Source organism: Rattus rattus, chromosome 1 (genome assembly GCF_011064425.1).
Source record: "Rattus rattus isolate New Zealand chromosome 1, Rrattus_CSIRO_v1, whole genome shotgun sequence".
In the NCBI taxonomy this organism is placed as follows: Eukaryota; Metazoa; Chordata; class Mammalia; order Rodentia; family Muridae; genus Rattus; species Rattus rattus.
In genome coordinates, this window is record NC_046154.1 from 188,910,587 (window position 1) to 188,929,557 (window position 18,971).

Below are 18,971 nucleotides of genomic sequence, written 5' to 3' on the forward strand. Positions count from 1 at the left end.
CAAAAGCACACAAGTGGTATTCTCACTGGACCAGCCCACCTCTCAACCATGGCCTTACACCAGGGGAGAATGCCGTGATGTAGTCAGAGTCCTAAAAGAGAGAGTGGACGTCCTAAAAACTCAGTGGATAAGAGCGCTTGCTGCATGACTGTGAGAACCATTTGGGATACCCACACCTCCACAGCAAACACCTTTAACCCCAGCTCCAAGGGATCCGGTGCCTTCTGGCAGCCATGCTCTCAGGCACACTCCCCTACATGAATGCCAATGACCAATCGCATACACAATAAAGGGGGGAAATGTTAGCAGAGAATACAATCTCCAGGAGAGTAATCCTTGAGAAATGAGGCTAAAATCTTTCCTAAGACAAAGCAAAACCTGATTAAATTTCCCCCCACCGGAACAGCCTTGTAGACTTGTAAGAAAATCCTCAGGCCGGTGAGGTGACTCAGCAGGTAAATACGCTTGCTGCCATAGAAACACACACACACACACACACACACACACACACACACACACACACACACACACACACATACACACACACATATACACATACATATACCCATACATACGCACACATACACACATATATACACACACATACACACATATATACACACACATACATACACACATACACATACACACATACATATACACACATACACATACATACATACACACACATACACACACATGCACATACACATACACACACATGCACATACACATACACACATACACACACACACACAATTGTAAAATAAGGATAACTTTGAAATGACTAAAGCAGTCTTAACACCAGGAGCAAAAGGATAACTATACCACGAGAAAATAAAACATGCTAGCAGAATAGTTCCACAAAAGACAGAGTCCAACCTTATTGACATAGAAATAAGAGAGGAAGAGAGAAAGATGCTCAGAACAACCAGATAATGAACAGATTGATCAACGTATGTCTCGTCAGCGATGACAGGGGATGCACACGAATGACACCCCCTATCAAGATGCAGGTCTCTTCACCTACACAATGAAGAACAAAGAAGAGGAGGAGAAAGGCCATGCAGATGGGCACTGAAAGGAGGAGTAGCTGCATCTTTACATCAGATAAAATGAGCTTTGTATGACAAATGGAAAAAGACCCAATGGATGTTTAATCATTAAAGGATCAATCCAACCAGAAAAGTCAATGTTTATGTATACACACATTACTAAAGTACCCAAGTACAGAAAACCAACATCGTTAGATTTCAAGGGAGAGATGGGCGGCGAGGCAACAGTAATGGCGGGTGGTGTTAAGCCCCGCATTTCAGAGGCAAAAACAGATGATCTCTGTGAGTTCGAAGCTACCCTGGTCTACAAGGTCGGTTTCAGGCCAGCCAGGGCTACATAGAGAGACTGTCTTTCAAGAAATGAATGAACAGTGGAGACCTCAGTGCAATGGGTGGGTCAGCCAGATTTTCAGTATTGATGAAAAAACATCCAAACGAAACTCTACTGTTAGAGTAACCAGACAGACAGACACACTCAGAGCACATTTCATCTGAGAACTGTGAAGTACACGTTTGCATCAACATGAGGAACCTTCTCTAAGATCACGTGCCACCCACAAAGCAAGGCTCAACAATATAAATAAATAAATAAATATCTAATAAATTGATATAGTGCCTTTGACCACAAAGGAATCAAACTAGAAGCCAACAAAAGAACTTTGTAAGTTGTACAAATGCGTTGAAATTAGACAATACTCCCTTGATATTCCATCAATGAAAAGATCAAAGGGGATATTTAAACTGAAAAAAAAATGGAAATTAAGTACAATATGAAAATCTGTGGGACGGAGCAGAAGTAACAAGAAGGGGGTTTATAACAATTACATGCCTGTATTTAGCAAAAACAAGTTTCAAATAAACAGCTTAATGAGACAAGTAAAAGCCAGAGAAGAGCTGAACAGAAGTAGAGAGAGATGTTAGCTACCGTCTCAGGTCTTCCACCATTCTTGCCCGGCATAGCACTGGAAGTCTTAAGACCATCAGGACTGAGACAGACATAAGTTGGAAAGAAAGGAATAGTGAAATGGCCAATTTCCAAGCAGCATGACTTTATGTAGAGAAAAAAACTAGACACCACCAAACCTGTTAGAAGCAACAAGTGGATTCAGATAGATTGCAGAATACAGACCAACAGACAAAGATGGGTTATGTTTGCCCACAACGGTAACAAGAAAGAAGTCAGGGAAGCAATCCTATTCGCCACAGATAAAATGCCTACAAGCAAATTTCACAAAAGGGTGGATTATCTACAACAGAAACAGCATCCTGGGGAAATGAATGGACCACAACTTCTCAAAATTGTAATCCCAGTACTTGGGAAACAGACACAAGTGGATCTTTGTGAATTCTAGGCCAGCTTGGTCTACATATTAAATTCAAGGGTGGCAAGACTACATAGACACCAAAAACAAAATGAAAAAATAAATTCTGAGCCAAAACCAGCAAACCAGAAGGGTTACAATATTAAACTTCAGATCCTTACTGCAGAGTAGAGACCCAGACAGGATGGTAGTCCTTGACTCCAGAACATGCTAGAGCTGAGAGCTAGAGCATCCAAACAGAACAGCTCTGCTTGCTAATCAGCGTAGCAGAATAGCAGACCAAGAAGTAAGTCCTGTTTACAGCCAACTAATTTTTGACAAAAGTGACAAGAGTCTCTTCAATAAACGGTGCCAAGAAAATGCTAACAAAGACTCTGGAGCCCCATCTCACACACACACACACACACACACACACACACACACACACACACACACAGACACACAAAAAGTGTGCTGTTAAGCCATAATTCTTCTAGAAAACAACAGGTAAAATGCTTTAGGGCATTAATTTAGTACAATCCTAAAAGCATAGTCAATAAATAACATTGGAAAATAAGAGTATGTCAAACCAAAAAAACCTCGATACAGCAAACAGTGAAGAAGCACTCTACAGAATGGAGGAGATCGTTGTTAACTATCTGGCAAGGAAATAATTTCCAGACTATAAAATTCAAACAACAGGTCTGAGGGATGGGGAAAAAAAAAAAACAGTTATCTGTCTGAGCATCCTTTAGTCACATGGGAAATGGAAGTCAAAGCCACAGGGAAATGTCTCGCTCGAGTTAAATGACTGTATATCCAAAAGACCAAATGCACACTTTGGATATGGAGAAAGCGGAAGCCTTATCATTACAAGGATTGCCAAGTAGTCTAAGCCATAGTGGGACGCAACACGGGGGTCCCTCAGAAGTGAGAGACGAAGCTACCGGTCGTCCGCCAGTCCCACTAGTAGCCATTGGGACTGAGACCAGTGTGCTGAGGAGAGTCCTGCGCTCAAGGTTCCAGCACTGTTCACAACAGCCGAACTGGTATCAACCTGTCTGTCATCAGATAAAGAGAGAAAACGCAGCATGTGTGAACAGGAGACTCGACCCCTTTCCCGCTGCTGAGGCAGTGACATTTAGTCAACAATGCCCCCTCCCCCGCCGTGTGGTGAGATTTTCCTACTCTGCCTGCCCTGTGTGAGCTACAGGAGCTCTCCCTTCCCAGTGCTTCCTTCCCTGACCTCACATACTGTTCTGACTTCTCACACCACACTGAGCGCCTGAGGAGCCCTTCCCAGGCCCCAGGCATTCTGTCTCATGTTTGTCCTCTTCAGCCGTGCCCTGTGAACTCCAGATGCCATAATGCATTAGTTCTCCCAGCTGCGTCCTCGGCTCCGGGAAACTATCAGGTTCCTTCACCCCAACCTAGAAACATCCTCCGGGCAGTTCAGTTAGGGCAGGCAAAGCTCGCCTGGTTTTATTTCTGCTTTAAGGAGTGGCTGTCCTCCCAGATCCTAAAAGCCACAATGTATCTGTTTCTGCTCGGGTTTACTTGATTGAGGAGAGCAGGCCAATATGGTCCGTGAGACTGGCTTGACCCATTTTTTTGTTCTTTTGTTTTATTTTCTGATTTTATAAAAGGAACATGTATTTGGGCTTTTGTTATGGGAAAGCGAAAGCCGTAAAGATTTCTTTCTCATTCGGTTTCAAAGCTGTATGAGGTGAAAGTGCACTCTGAAAGGCCAGCTGGACTCTTCAGCGTGTTAAATCAGACTTATAATTAAAATATGTGCGCTTTGCGCTTTATAAGAATAAACAGGCAAGGCGGGAATGACGATCCGGACCCCAGGGATGGCTGCCCAAGTTATAGAACTTTCCAGCTTGACTTCACACTGGCACCCGGAAGCATTAAATGGTCTCCATGCCCAGCTTCAGCCCTGAGGGCTGCTGGCCTTAGTACTTTGGTCACTTGGTAACCAGGCCTCTACCTGCGTCAGAAAGAAAGGAAAAGGCAGAGTAGGGAATTGAGACTCGTTTATGCATTGCTTCAGCAAGAGGCTGATCTCGATTCATCTTGAAAGTGAATCTCAAAATACGTGTGTGGAGCTGAACACGGTCAGGTTTCCTTTGCTGTTGGGCCCTAACGGAGCATCAAAATGCCAGGCCTGTTCTAATTCGGGTTGAAGAACATCTTGCCCCACTTTGGTTGCAGTTGGAATAATTTTAGGATACATATGGGTTCACTTTCATTTTATAGTTAGCTGCTTTCCTTTTTCTACTGCATGGAAAGAAATGAGGGCTTGAGATAGCTCATTAAATTGTTTTTTAAATAGGATAACTATTTCAATTTTAAGTTCAAAGCCATTTCTTTCTTAAATTTATTTATCTTTGTTTTATATGCAGTGATGCATGAATGTCTGTGTGGGGGTGTCAGGTCCCCTGAACCTAGAGTTACAGACAGTTGTGAGGGGCCATGTGGGAACAGAACCTGGGAAAGCAGCCAGGGCCCCTAACCAGCGCCCTGGAAGCGTCCCTTAGAGAGATGAGAATGACCAAAGGTTGTGGGTTGTGGCTGTGTAGCAGCTCTGCAGCCTTCTCTCTCTCTCTCTCTCTCTCTCTCTCTCTCTCTCTCTCTCTCTCTCTCTCTCTCTCTCTCTCTCTAGATGAAGAACTCTTGGACGTCTCTGCATCTGTCTTACCGGAACTGAAGAAGGAGACATATGGTCAGATTCGAGTGTGTGCAAAAGAGAGGCTGGCGCGGTACGGTTCCTTTAACACGGTTCAGACATCTGAGAAGATACAGAGAAAAGTGAGCTCCGAGCCCAGCAGCCCACAGGGAGGAAAACAAGGTATCTGCCCCTTGGTTGCCATGGAGGAGTAGCCTTAGCAATATGCAGGCATTTTCAAATTATCTCTCTGGACCAGGCCATTTTTTTTTTAACCACCAATTTTTCACTTGCCTGAAGTCAAACCATTATTGGCTGCAAAAGACATGCTGACTTCACAGTGTGCGAGCATAGCCCCACGCCTGAAATTGATCCAGTCAGCCTTGATCAATTGGCTTGGTATGCTTGGCCTCCTCGATATGTCACAGATGTTTATGACTTGGGAAACAAGACTTGTTTCGCTTTCTTGCGTATTCTTAATGAAACCTGGAATCGTCATTAACAGCTGACGTCTGGCAATTACCCTTTTTGAAACAAAACCAGAACAAATGTGGGGTAGCCTTCATAAGCCCTGAGCTGCGAGGAATGGTCTCTGTTGTGTGCATCCGCGCATGTAAGGCCCTGTCTATTTGCTGACCTTCACGTTCCCTTCCAGGGTCAGCCTATTCCCTGGAAATTGGAAGTCTGGCCGCCATCTACAGACAGAAAGTAGAAGACAGTTCGCAGTAAGTAGTCTTCAAGAACCCAGAGTGTGTTCTCTTCTATTTCTTGGTGTTAATTTTGGCCATATTGACGTTGAGCCACCGCAAAAATGGATTTTTTTTTAAGCCACTCTTCTTATGAAGGAGTGAGTGATACATCTTTCCCTGTGTGCCCAACCCTGAGATAATAGGACACAAATGCCTGAAAACTGTTCCCCTGCCCCAGCTACTGTAGCTCAAGGAAGCAAAATGGAAGAGACGGATACACTGAGAACTCACAAGTACTAACCTTACTTTCTCATCACCGTAGCTCAGTTGTCTAGTAAACACCAGGTGCTTTTCCAGCAGCCTCCATGTTTATTACCCTCTATACCTGCAGTCTTCTCAGAGGCGGGGATATTTATCCTCATTAGAGAGAAAAGAAACTAGAATCCCGAGACGTTGAGTAAGTGGTCCAGGTTCACATAGCTCACCGGGGTAGCTGATCAGAACCCCCTCTGAGTTAAATGTGGGATTCGATTTCAAAGGCATCTTAGGGTCATAGAGCACTAAAGAGGGGATGAGAGATAAAACGGCAGGCATGTAGGAAGAAACAGACCATGCGTGCAGCGGGGCTAAGGAGAGACAAAATGCTCATTAGTGTGGCTGCCATTTGTCCGGATAGAGTTAAAAGAAATATCATAAGTAAGAAGCATTTCAGTGGGCATCGTGAGGATAAAGGCTATTATCACCAAGTCTGATGACCCAAGTTCAGTCCCCGGTTCCCAGAAGTTGCCCTCTGACCTTCACACGCGCACCATGATACCTGTACTCACACACATGTATAACAATAGTTTTAAAAGTCTCTCACAAAATATAAATATAAAGGAGGTGTCTGAGTAAGGCTCCAACTGGCAAAGTGTTGACAATCAAGAGGGTTTGTATGTATCAGACACACAGTAAGGACTAATGTGGGTTCCGTAAGAAGATCCTCCTGGCCGAGGTTAGTAGTTAGGGTAGGAAGCAGAGACGGCTTCCATCCACCATGGCACGGATCTGAGCCGTGTCAGCTAAACACAGAAAGACAACGATGGACTGAAAGACGGTGACTTAGTAGTCAGAGGCATTCGATGGCATAAAGGATCGGGTCATGGTGAGCTTTCTGGTAGAGAGGGAGGGGTTGACAGCCAAGGCTGGCGAACACGTTAGTGGTAGATGGACTTGCTGCAGCCTGGTGACTTTCAGAGCTCAGTTCCTGCCTAGGGAGGCAGAGAACTCCTCATCTTTGCTAAAGTTGGAGAGAACAACTCATCTTTGCAAAACCGACCCTGGGTAAAGTGTGCCTGATCATCTGCAGCCCACAGAAATCCACATCCTCTGTTACCAGACGTTAATCTAATTCAAAACCAATAGCTGCGGAAGAGCCAGTGTCAGCCACCTGAGAGCCCCAACATCTCTTGCACATTGGCACCTCATGTCATCCCTAGCCACCCACTGCAGTCACCTGGTCCTCCTCTGGGTTCAAGGGAGGGCATTTGAACATCATCTGAGCAGTCTTGGGTCACTTCTGACTTGAATAGCTTAGAATCAGGAGCTGTGGCAGTGTTCGGAGACTTGGTGATGCTCATCGTATCCTTTTATTTCAGGGGGGAAGCCTTTGTCAATAAGAGAGCTGCACCTCCAGCAAGTGTCTTGGACTCTACCCTCCCTGTTGACTCCGAATACTGTGTTAAGCCTTTAGCCCAGCCAGTATTTTCTGCCGCGCAGACAGATTTGCAGGCCTTCTCCGCACAGAATGGTCTAAACGGACAAGTAGGTGTCCCCGTTCCTTCTCCAGCCTCGGATGCAGAGAGCTTAAAGTCAGCTCTGCTTGCCAGCCAGCCCCTGGTATACGTGCCCTCCACGTCACTCTTCATGCTATACGGGAGTGTGCAGGAGGCACTGTCCCCAGAGTCAAGGTCAGAGGATGATGGTAGTGGCTCCGATGTCCCAGCTGACCTGTCCCTGGCACCCACTGCTCAGAAGCGCCTGTGTGAGGAGAGGAATCCTCTGGAGGATGATGAGCCTGCTGTGAAAAGGCAAAGTCGGGAATTTGAAGACAGCCCCTTATCCCTAGTTATGCCCAAGGTAAGGGAGTGTGAGTGAATGTATCTGGTGCCCTCTCGTTTGCTCTGAGTTTGATGAGGTCACATGTTCCCAAGAGGTATAGCCTGGAATAGGACTATATTTTCAAGTGTTCCTCATATATTTCATGGAGCACTAGACTGGCTTTCCCAAAATAATCTTGTCATAAAATAATACTATAAGAAAGATGATTTTTACTTAGAAAAAAATCACACTTATAAAATGCCCCCCAAAACGTATATAGAAGAAAAAGGCTTGCCTGTTAGGTCAGAGTAGCAGTCACTGCTAACATATTTGTATATTTCTTCTCAGTCTTTATGAACTTAAAAAAAAGTTTGGAAACATTAATCGTTTAGGCCCTGGAACCAGTGGGGTCCTGAGCCAGGACTGTGGCTGCCTCGTGAGGGCTGAGACTAGACTGGGCTCTCTTCACCGCCCAGAGATCCTGGTTCCTTAGCTACAGAACAAAAAGACCAAAAGAGACTGAGAGGCACCAGAGTGCTTTCCTCACAGAACTTATATTGGGTCTGGGTAGGCCAGAGGCACATGGCATGGAAATTACTCCATTAATTAATAGTCTCATTACTTAAAAAAAAATAATGACTCTGCCTTCCTCTTGCCAGAATGGGTTTTTCTGATTTTATATACAGGCCAGCATTTCAGATCAGATGTGTAAGGAGCCGGTAGGCTTGGTAACAGTGGAGAGAGAGACAAGCACGGGGAGGTGCCTCAGAGCAACCAGGGTACATTGAGTACAAGTGGGAAATTGTCAAAGAACAAACTTAGGGAAAAGTAAATTCAATGTTTATTTATAAACTGAAGGAGAAGAGAAAAACGTGCAAGCCTTGCCAAGCACGTGTGTCAGACACCAAGGCGTCTCTGGGCTAGCCCACATCTCTTAGAAGACCCTAAAACAGTGATTCTTGGCCTTTCTAATGCTCCGACCCTTTAATACAGTTCATGTTGTTGTGACCCCCAGCCATAAAATTATTGTTGTTGCTACTTTGTAGCAGTAATTTTGCTACTGTTATGAATTGTTATCTGATAGGCAGGATGTATTTTCATTGTTACAAATTGACCCAGGGTCAGCAATAGAACCCTAGGAGAGAGATTACAGCCCCAACGCTCCTAATGGGTTACCAACACAGGGGCTTCTCCTTCATAGTCTGAATGCCATGGCCAAATTGGCATCACCAGAATCTCCATCATGTCTATATTTAGGTGTCATAAGCCTACACATACATATACACCCGTTCTCTACTGTACCTATAAATAGAATCAAAACAACTGAGCCATGAATCCAAATGACACACGGCTGTTCTCTTGTCTGTGCAGTAGATAATTTAAGAAAACTCTTCTAAAATTGATTACTGGAATTTTTACTTGGCTTTTCTGCTTTCTGGTTTGGTTGTCCTTAGAAACCCTCAAATTCCACAGACCTCGCCTTTCCTGTGACCACGGGAAATGGGAGAGCTACACCCCTGGAAGATCCCTGTGTCAAGGGTCAGCTCCCTGCTGCAGAAGATGCTTCCGGAAAGGCTGTCCCAAACGGCTTCGTTGCTTCTGAATGTGGAAACCCATCAAGAAATCCAGACACTGAAAAGTCCTCCAACGACAACGAGATCACCAAAGACCCCTCCCTGCTGCAGTATCTGTATGTTCAGTCTCCCGCAGGTAAGGGGTTCCTGAGGCGTTCCTCGAATTGTGCACTGGGCTGACATCTTTGCCGGGGTCACTTGACCAGAGAGAGAAGTTTCTTGATGTATTTATTATACCTGCCTCACTCAAAGCCTCTGTAAGTGAAGGGTGAGATTGCCGGTCTCCATTCACGAACTACGGAGGAGATAAAATGCATGGGGTAGATGGTGGGGTTTTTTGGGTTTTGTTTGTTTTATTTGGGTTGTTTTATTTTGTTTTTTATTTTGTTGTTTGTGGAGGTTTTTTTGTTATTTTGTTTTTTTTTGCGCATTGCACTTTATCTGATGTAGAAACTGCACATTTAAAGGGTTATTGTTTGACTGATTCAAGCGAATCTGTTGCTGGCTCAGGATGCTAGTTTGAGTGTGTCAGTGATTATGCACAGCCGAGCATTAAGAACAGGAGCCCCTGACTCACAGTGGACACAGCATTCAAAGTGTTCCTCTTATGTCCTTGTGTGTGTCTGCATTCCCACACGGATGCACACAACCACAGAGAAAAAGTAAAATAAAAAGAATTCTCCACAGGCATTGACCTCAAGACCCTGCATGCAGCCAGGTGGTGACAACACACCCACCCTTTTATCCCAGCACCTGGGAGGCAGAGACAGGCAGATCGCTGCGAGTCTAGGCCAGCCTTAGCTAGCGTTTTATTGCTTTGAAGGGACAATGTAACCAGAACAACTCTTATTTATGAAAAAAAAATGATTTTGGGCTGGCTTACAGTTTGAGAGGTTTAGTCCATTAGCACGGCGGGATGCTTGGCAGCAAGCAGGCAGACACAGATAGGCACAGCTGGGGCATAGGAGACCTCAAAGCCCAACACCATAGTGACACATTTCCTCCAACAAGGCCACACCTCCTAATAGTGCCGCTCCCTGTGGAACAAGCATTCAAACGCAAGACTGTATGTGGACCACATCTGTTCAAACCACTGCTGGTCTACAGAGTGAGTCCCAGGGCAGCTAGGACCACACAGGGAAAGACCTTGCAGGTAAATGCTGACACACAGTTTTGCCCGCTGTGTGATGTAGCCGCAGCAGCTGCAGGAGCACAGCAAGAGTGTTCGCCATCTACAGGGAGGAGGTGCCCTCAGTCACTGATGCATCATGGACTCCACTGGGGGAGCCATGAGATGTAACTGTGCATGGAGCCCTGTATTGTGGTTTTCATCTTGTTCTCCTTCTCTTTCAGGTTTAAATGGTTTTAACATGCTCTTACCGGGCGGTCAAACCCCCCATGCGGTGGCACCATCGTCGGCTGCGATGCCGTCCTTCGGTGTGCCCTGCATGTTCTTACCGTCTCCAGGCTTGGGCCCCTTTCCAGTTCTCTATTCTCCCGCAATACCCGGGCCCATCTCTTCAGCTCCCGGCACTCTCCCAAACACCGGACCCATGAACTTCGGCTTGTCCACCCTGGCATCGGCCTCCCATCTTCTCATCAGTCCGGCAGCCATGGTCAATCCAAAGTCATCCACCCTCCCTCCCGCAGATCCTCAGCTTCGGTGTCAGCCCCCACTAAACCCGAATCCAGGGATGCCAGGCTCGCACGGTGTCATCCACCCGGAGTCCCCCGGTTACATGAGACATCCAGTGTCCATGGTGAAGGCAGAACAGGTAAGACGCACGACCCCGCTGTTCCGTGACTGGGTGTGTCTACATACGGTTCGCTTTCCACTCCTCCACTTTACCGATATGGAGAGGTCTTCCTGGCTCACGCTTCAGTGTGAACCCGGTGTTAACTATTTATTCCACAAAGCACTGGGCTCCAAGGCAAGAGAAGTCATGCTTTAAGACACATCTTTTCAACAGCATCCTCCTTCCCAACAGCAGAAGGAACCGTGTGGGCATTGTTATAGGAGGTCTTCATACTCAGACTGCCTCCCTGATCTGGCGTTCATCTCTCTAGGCTGTTTAAGAAGACCATCCTGAATTTAACTGCACGGCTGTAATACTGCTCTCTCAGATCTCCGAGTTCTTCTCGGCACCCACTGTTTCGTAAAACTCCCCCTGGAGCCGAGGTTACACACACACTCATAAAACACACAGACAATTGGTGCCCACATAATCGCTTCTGCACTTGTCTGTGGGGTTCTTTTTGTAGTCCTGCAGTAAAAAAATCTGTTTAAAGTTCTTATAAGACAGTGTTCACTAATTACTCGCCCCAAAAACGGCGTTCTGTTTGGCCGAAACTCTTCAGTCGTTATTCAGAGGCTCGAAAGTTTGCTGCAAACATAAATTGTCAGATTCATTTTTAGACACAGTTTGGTTTGGTTTGGTTTTGCAGTGCTGGGAATCCAACCTAGGGCCCCACATAAGCAAATGCACCGCCATTTGTCCGGATCCCTTACCTGAATGTACACTTTGGAAAAATAATAGTTTTACTGCACCTGTAAGAATTTCAGACTATATTTTGATTCTATTCATCTTCTCTAACTCTTCCCAGATCTTTCCCTCCCTCCCCGTCCAACGCTGTTTTCTTTCTCAGTCTTTCTAAGCCCACTCGGTCCAGTGTGTATTGGGCCAGCCACTCCTGGGCACGGGGCCTGCTCCAAAGTGTGGTCAGTACAGCTAGTGTCACCTTAAAGAACGCTGCCTTTCTCTTTCCCGCCAGTCAGCCGCCAGTAGCTCCTCAGCTAGTAGTGGGACACTGTGCGCACCTCCTGTCCCTCCTGGGGTTGTGGGTTTTTTGGTTTTTTTTTTTAATTTTTTGAAATAAAATTATAATTACATTATTTACCATCTTTCCTCCCTCAACCTTTCTCGTATGCACACGTACCCCACATTCTTAGATCCATGGCCTCTATTTCTTTAATAGTTGTTACATATATGTTATATATTCCTCTGTGTGTGTGTGTGTGTGTGTGTGTGTGTGTGTGTGTGTGTGTGTGTGTAAAATTTGCTCAGCTCCTATAATGCTACTTGTGTATATAATTTCAGGATAGGCAGTTTGGAAGCTCTTCCCTGGGAAGGATTATTGACTAACACACTTGGTCTCTGTAGTCCCCTAGAGGTCTGTGTCTAGCGTTGAGCTGAGCCCCCTCGACATAGGTCTTTACCTGGCCTGAGTTTGCTCACTTTGTGAATGTGGTCACGGTGTGGGCATCCTTCCCATCAGCGCCTTGTGATTGCTGGTTATGCCCCAGTCTGGACAGTGTAGGAGCTAGAACATTAGCAGCATCCTGCTCCCGTCCATTTCAGGGCACATAGAGAGGATGGATGCTAGCAGGAAGGACCACAAACACACATGTTTGCTTTGCATCTCCTAAAACACCAGAATTTTCTCACATAATCCTTCTAGCCCTGTGAAGTTGTTACTCATCCCTGATGGGGATGCAGAAGCGAATGGACACCAAGGTGGAATAATTTGTCCAGTATCACAGAACTAGTGATGGCAGGGGCCCTGGCCCTGACCCTGGCCTCTGGACCTCGACCATCTTGGTAGGCTGTTTTCCTGTACCTAAGATACTCGGCATTGCTCTAAGGGTTGGCTGACAGATGAGGGGACAGACAGCTTAGTGACACCCAGCAGGAAAAGACTCCCATCTTGGACCACGAAACATCATTTGCTTTCTGCTTCTCCTGTTTAGTCCCCTGCACCAGCGACTCCCAAGAGCATCCAACGGAGACATCGGGAGACGTTCTTCAAGACTCCTGGCAGCCTCGGTGATCCGGCCTTTAGAAGAGAAAGGAACCAATCCCGGAACACTAGCTCAGCCCAGAGGAGACTAGAAATCTCTAGCAGCGGGCCTGACTAACCTGAATCTTCAGTGGGTGGGGTGGCTTCAGTACCTGACATTCCCTGTGTCCCAGACAAATGTCCTAAGTGGAACACGGGCCACCCCAGTCCTCAGCTGGTGTCCTTGCTCTCACGCTCGAATCCACTGGTTCTGCTAACTTCCCGATATCATGAGTCATCTGTTTTCCTGGAAGTAATTATTACTAATTATGCATTTAATACCACCTAGCATCCAGGCTGTTCGCGGTGTCACCGCGGTATTGCTCTGTGACTGCTGTGGTTTTTCTGAAGGGGGGGTTGCCTAGCACTTAACCAGGGTAAGGGTTGGTGTCTAAGCCTCTCCACCTGCCCTGAGCAAGTCTGTAGTGAGAGCTGTCTCTGCAGCCTAAACGTGCTACCGCTTCCTTAGGCTCCGGGAAGCCGTCTTCAGTGAGGAATCCTACGGTATTATTTATTCTGTCCCTGCACCGGGACTTTACTGCACAAAGTTTACAACATCATCCTAACATTATTTTCAGGGTATTGCGACTTGAATGTTTATACTTTTGTTGTTGTTGTTGTTGTTATGATTTGCCCTGCACTTACTCTACAGCTTATTAATAATGTGGATAAATGTATATACGTGATAAATGTCAAGACCAAAATAACTGTGAATGCTACACCTAGCCATTAATGAACTGTGCTGACCCATCTGGAGGTGTGGGAACGAAAACTGAAGTCTAGGTGCCTCGTGACTGTTCCTCCAGCAACGATGAACAACAAGGTCTTGCCGTTTGTTTAAAACAAAACAAATCCTCCTTGTGCTCATCTCCCTTCACTCTGCACCCGTGTATCCTAATTTAAATGTTCGCTGTAGCGTGCCAGGGTGTGTGCCTTCTCACGGCTGCCGTTTATAAGACAAATCAGGACGACATTGCGGAACGGAGGCCGTGGGAACCTGGATAAGAGTTTTGGTTGAATTATGAAGCACAATGAGAGGGAGACAGAGCGATAGACAATTATCTTCTTTTACCTTTCCACATTTCCCTGTGTCCAGAGGAGAACGGGCATTCTGTCCATTTCCAACAGTGTTCATTCATACGTCCCGTGGTCCTCCCAGAACCAGCACAGTGAGCACGGCGTTGGTTGTTCTAATAGTTGTTCTGCAAAGCGCACGTGGCCCTCTGTGAGCCGCGTTGCTCTAGGGTTCCCCGTGTTCTACACTGAAGTTACCACACGCTCGTCTCTTCTACTTCCTTTTCTCCTCTTCTTTCAGTCTGTCTTCTATTTAAACTTCTTAGACTTTAGTCTTAATATAAGGCTACTTTTCCCCTTTGTATTTTTGTACCCTGTGAAATACTATATAAAAGGATAAAAAATATTAATTTAAGAGACTCTGGGAGTCCGATCAGAGTAGCTTTATATTAACTACAGGATGCCTTTAGCCTCACTACCCCCAACACTCGCTTTGGGAAACTTGAGATAGGTAAAGCCTGTTTAACACATTCGCTACTTCATCAAATTCTTCGTCAACACTAAGCTTATAAAGTTGGGGAAAAAAAGGTATTGTTCCTTTTTTTAAAAATTTTTTTCTTGAGTTAGGTAAACATTGCATGCTGTCTATGACTCTGAAGCCACACTGCTGGTCTCTTGCTGGAACATGAAAGTGACCCCCTTTCCAGGAGTGTATCAGACATGCAGCAAGTGAGTCTCCTATGCACTGCTTGCTTTTAAGATCCCTCCAGCATAGGGGATCCACAAAGCATTTCCGTCAGGAAATGCACATCTCCCCATAGACCTTCTGTCTTCTCTCGTTCCTGGATAGCCTTCATTAATTTTTAACCTTTTGCTATCCCTTCTTATTATACTCAGTTACCCTGTGAATTGACCATTATTAACCTCAGAGAATTTACGATTCTTGGGAGGCGTCAAGCAATTCCACCCATGGGAAACGAAAGTTAACTTCTGGATTAGGGTCCCACTCGCCGTGGCTTCTGACTCTGCCGGAAGACCGGTCTCTGAAGCTTTACGGCTAGACCTGAGTGCCTGAGACAGAGAAGCGGTGGCTTCTCATTTAGTGCAAGAAGAAATAAGGGAGGGCATGGGCTTTGAGTCAGCACTGAGGGGGCGTGCTACCTCAAACCGTGCCGTCCGGGGTTTCCAAAACCCTTGCATTCCGGTACAAGAGCTGGGGATATAACTTATACTTGAACCTACCTACGAATTTACATTGCTCGATGCAAGGTGCTATTTCTGGACTTAAGCGGCTGTGATGTGAAGCTGCTTCCTGCTTCTCTTGTTGCACTGCTAGACTTACGTAGGTGTTGACTTCATTGCTGCTTGTCGCTTCTTCGTTGTCATGGGGCTTGGGCTCTGCTCTTTCCTAATGGCTGTATTATCTGTGGCCATCTACTTGTAACGCTACTACATGTAAACCAATCTTTCCTTTTAGAAAAGTACTAAGCTTTATAAAGTAGCCATGGAAATAAATGTATTTAGTAAGGCATGTGTGTTATGTTGCTTTTATAACCGTGTGTGTGTGTGTGTGTGTGTGTGTGTGTCATGGCATGTGGGTGGAGGGGAGGTGACAACTTGGAAGAGTCAGTTCACCCCTACATTGTGAGTCCCAGGGATCAAATCAGTTGGTCAGATTCAGTGGCAACTACCTTTGCCTACTGAGCCGTCTCAGACCCCGGTGAGTTCTTTTCTGCAGTTTATTATAAGACTGCTAACAGCAGCTACAATAGCCACATGGAGGCTCAAATCTTTTCACTGAGACCTCCCTGTAGTTCTCACGCGCGTGCGCACGGGCACACACACACACACACACACACACACACACACACAGAATCAGTCTGATCTGAAAGCTGGGGTTGGGGGAAGAGGTTAGGAGCATGGAAGCATTCTGTTGGCCTTGTATCTAAAGTCCAACTGGAAGTTTGGAGCTGAAATTCCATACAGCAGTCAAAAGGTCAAAGGTGAGACCACCTTCTCAACCCCTGGTACACATAAGGTTAATTAAAGGCTTTTTCTCAGTGTAATCCATGCTCCAACGCCTGGGTTCACTCAACTCTCTAGACTCAGAGGGTGTTGTCCATGGCGCCCAGGTGCCAGCTCTGCTGTCCTATTAAGTGGGACAGCCTGGTCTACACAGCGGAGACTTGAGCCAGTTCACACAGGAGGCTTGACCTCGAACCTCTGACACAAGCGTTGCATTTTCCTCCGGCCATTGCCACCTAAACCAGCCGCAGGCAGGCTGTTGGTATCCCCTTAGCACACATCCAGTGCCCTTTCTCGTGACTCAGAAAGCCCAATCAAACTCCACCCCAGCCTAACATCTCCCCAGGCGAGTCAGTTACCAGAATCCACTTCCTGTTACAGGAAGAGCTGGAAGCAAGAGGGAGGCAGACAGGGATGTAGAATTCAGAGACTTTCACTAGGTCGCTTCCTCAAGGTTTCACAGCCTAGAGAGTGAGGGAACTCAATAGATGTTCTTAGGCGGGAGAAGGGGTGGATGTTTGCACAATCCCCATCACTGCAGAGCTCAGCATCTTTGAAACAGAGCATCTGTCCTGACTGACGCTGCAGCCACACTTTTAATATCCTGTTACAATATCCTTCCGTTGTTCAGGATGTCCACATCCCCAGGTGACCACTGAAGTACTTAATATTTCATATGTAACAGAGTAGTTCTGGTGGTTAATTTGTTTTGGTGTTAAGGTAGGATTGATTCTGTGTTTTTTCTGACCTGAATGCTTCCAGATTTAAGAAACCATACCAATGGTATCCATTCTCCCACATCTAAATCCATTGTTACATGTAGTCCAGTGGTAAACCTTTCATTTCAATGACTCTTAGAAACAAGTGCTCTGAAGAAAAAGTGGTAAAAGTAAGCAGTTTGTCTGGGATAAATTGGGGGATGGGCAGAGGTCTCTGGTGTCTTCCTCTATCACCTCCTACAATATTGTCGGGGGAGCAGGTGTCTCAGCCTCCATGGTCCCTGCCATCCCCTACCCCAGCTCTGGAGTTGCAGATGTACCCTGCTATTCACAGCTTTTATGTGGGTGCCGGGGATTTGAACTCAGGGCCTCATGCTTGCACACCCAACACCTTACCCACTGAGCCATCTCCCTAGCCTTGCAGTTCCTGCTCCAGTACAACATTACAGCCTTAAGTTAGCAAGTGCATTTAACGTAGAAGCTGGCTAGAATATGAAAACATTTTCACAGCATTTTATGAGAGCCTACTCTGAGAAGCAGTGAATTAATCCCCCAAAGCCCTCTAAAACGAACTTAACACAGCTTTCTAGAGACAGAAGCCGTACATGACATATCTATGCTGTATGACTGTCTCAAAGGCATATCTTCAAAACTGGACTGAAAGAGTTACCATAAAAATTATTAAAACATGACAACGACGACGATGACGACGACGATGATGATGATGAAGCTTTAAAGAGTTATTTTATAGCATGTCTTTGGTAGCACGACATTTACCTAAAATTATGTCCCATCGTGTTTTTATTTTATTTTAGGAGAATGGGCTACACGGTGTGTCTAGCGCTTATAAAAATGGAGTTGGTCCTACCGGTCCTGCCTATAACTTGCAGCCGTACTGTGGACAGCTTTTGTCTGTAACTCACTGGGCACATGTTTCCAGTCTGTCACTGCTTCCAACTTGCCTTGCCAGCCATGTGCGGTACCCACTACTGACTGCCAGCTCATGTCTACTCTCCTTTCTGGTTCTTATCCCGGGGTCTGAAAACCTGACAGCTACATTCTGAGACTCCCGGGGTGCTGGGTTCTTGATGTGGTTTTGACAGAGCCACTCGTGCAAGCCTTGTAGACAGACTGGACACTGGAGAAACAGCTCATGCAACAGGGATGCATTTGAACAAATTAAAAAAAAAAAGGAGTAAAGTAATTGGTGATAAACGATGATGATAAACATCTATGGGCAAAACAGCAAAACTGTGCTTGATTCAGTTACTGAGAGTTAATGTAGCTTATGGTACCTGAAGTTTGACCCGTGCTCCCGAGGAGCTGATGGTGTCTAGCTATGCCATGATGCCGGCATGCCTGATCTCACACATTCTGATTGGGATTACTTTTGAGTTTTAAACCTGCATCTTATTAGAACACTTGCTATTTGAGGGTCTCGGTCAGTACGGTGTTCACTCTACACACGCTCTCCACCACTGCAGAAGCAACAGAGATTTCCAGTGACGAGTGTTTTAAAACATAACTTAAACAATCAGGGTCCTAGAGCATCACTTGGGGGCTGGAGGTAGGAGGGGCCAAATCCTTCCCAATGACTCCTTCAGGATCCCTGTATTCTGCCTCTCTCACAGGCTGCAGCAGTTACAGCCCAATGCAAGCCAAGCTCCACCAAAAGAAAAATGGAACTGTGGGACTGGGCGTCTCCGGAAGTCTCTGCTCTGTCCTTATAGACTGGTGTACACATCTTCTATAGTTTAAATATGGGCCTCCTCTTTCACAGGGTTTTGGACCAAGAGCTACAGGCAGTTAATGACAGCTGAGAGAGAATCAGTCTTCCCAGGGTTGGGTTCTCTAACTGTGTACCCAATACCAAGGTCAGCCCTAAAACATACATATGAGCAATATGGAAGGGTTGTATCTATATATTACATTGTTACATAACAGTAATAAACGAAAAGAAGGAATGGATTTGAGAGAGAGAGAGAGAGAGAGAGAGAGAGAGAGAGA

General features: G+C 45.9%; 1 protein-coding gene across 1 annotated transcript in view; it reads left to right on the top strand.

Moving 5' to 3' along the window:
* The window catches only part of E2f7 (E2F transcription factor 7), a 42,137-nt gene extending 26,386 nt beyond the window's left edge, over positions 1 to 15,751 (top strand). The window contains exons 8-13 of the mRNA XM_032912272.1: positions 5,025 to 5,210; positions 5,683 to 5,752; positions 7,354 to 7,834; positions 9,250 to 9,505; positions 10,723 to 11,144; positions 13,118 to 15,751. Of these exons, the coding sequence (XP_032768163.1) occupies positions 5,025 to 5,210; positions 5,683 to 5,752; positions 7,354 to 7,834; positions 9,250 to 9,505; positions 10,723 to 11,144; positions 13,118 to 13,285 (1,583 nt within the window). The 3' untranslated portion in view covers positions 13,286 to 15,751. The remainder of the gene's footprint in view (positions 1 to 5,024; positions 5,211 to 5,682; positions 5,753 to 7,353; positions 7,835 to 9,249; positions 9,506 to 10,722; positions 11,145 to 13,117) is intronic.
* Positions 15,752 to 18,971: the final 3,220 nt, after the last annotated feature.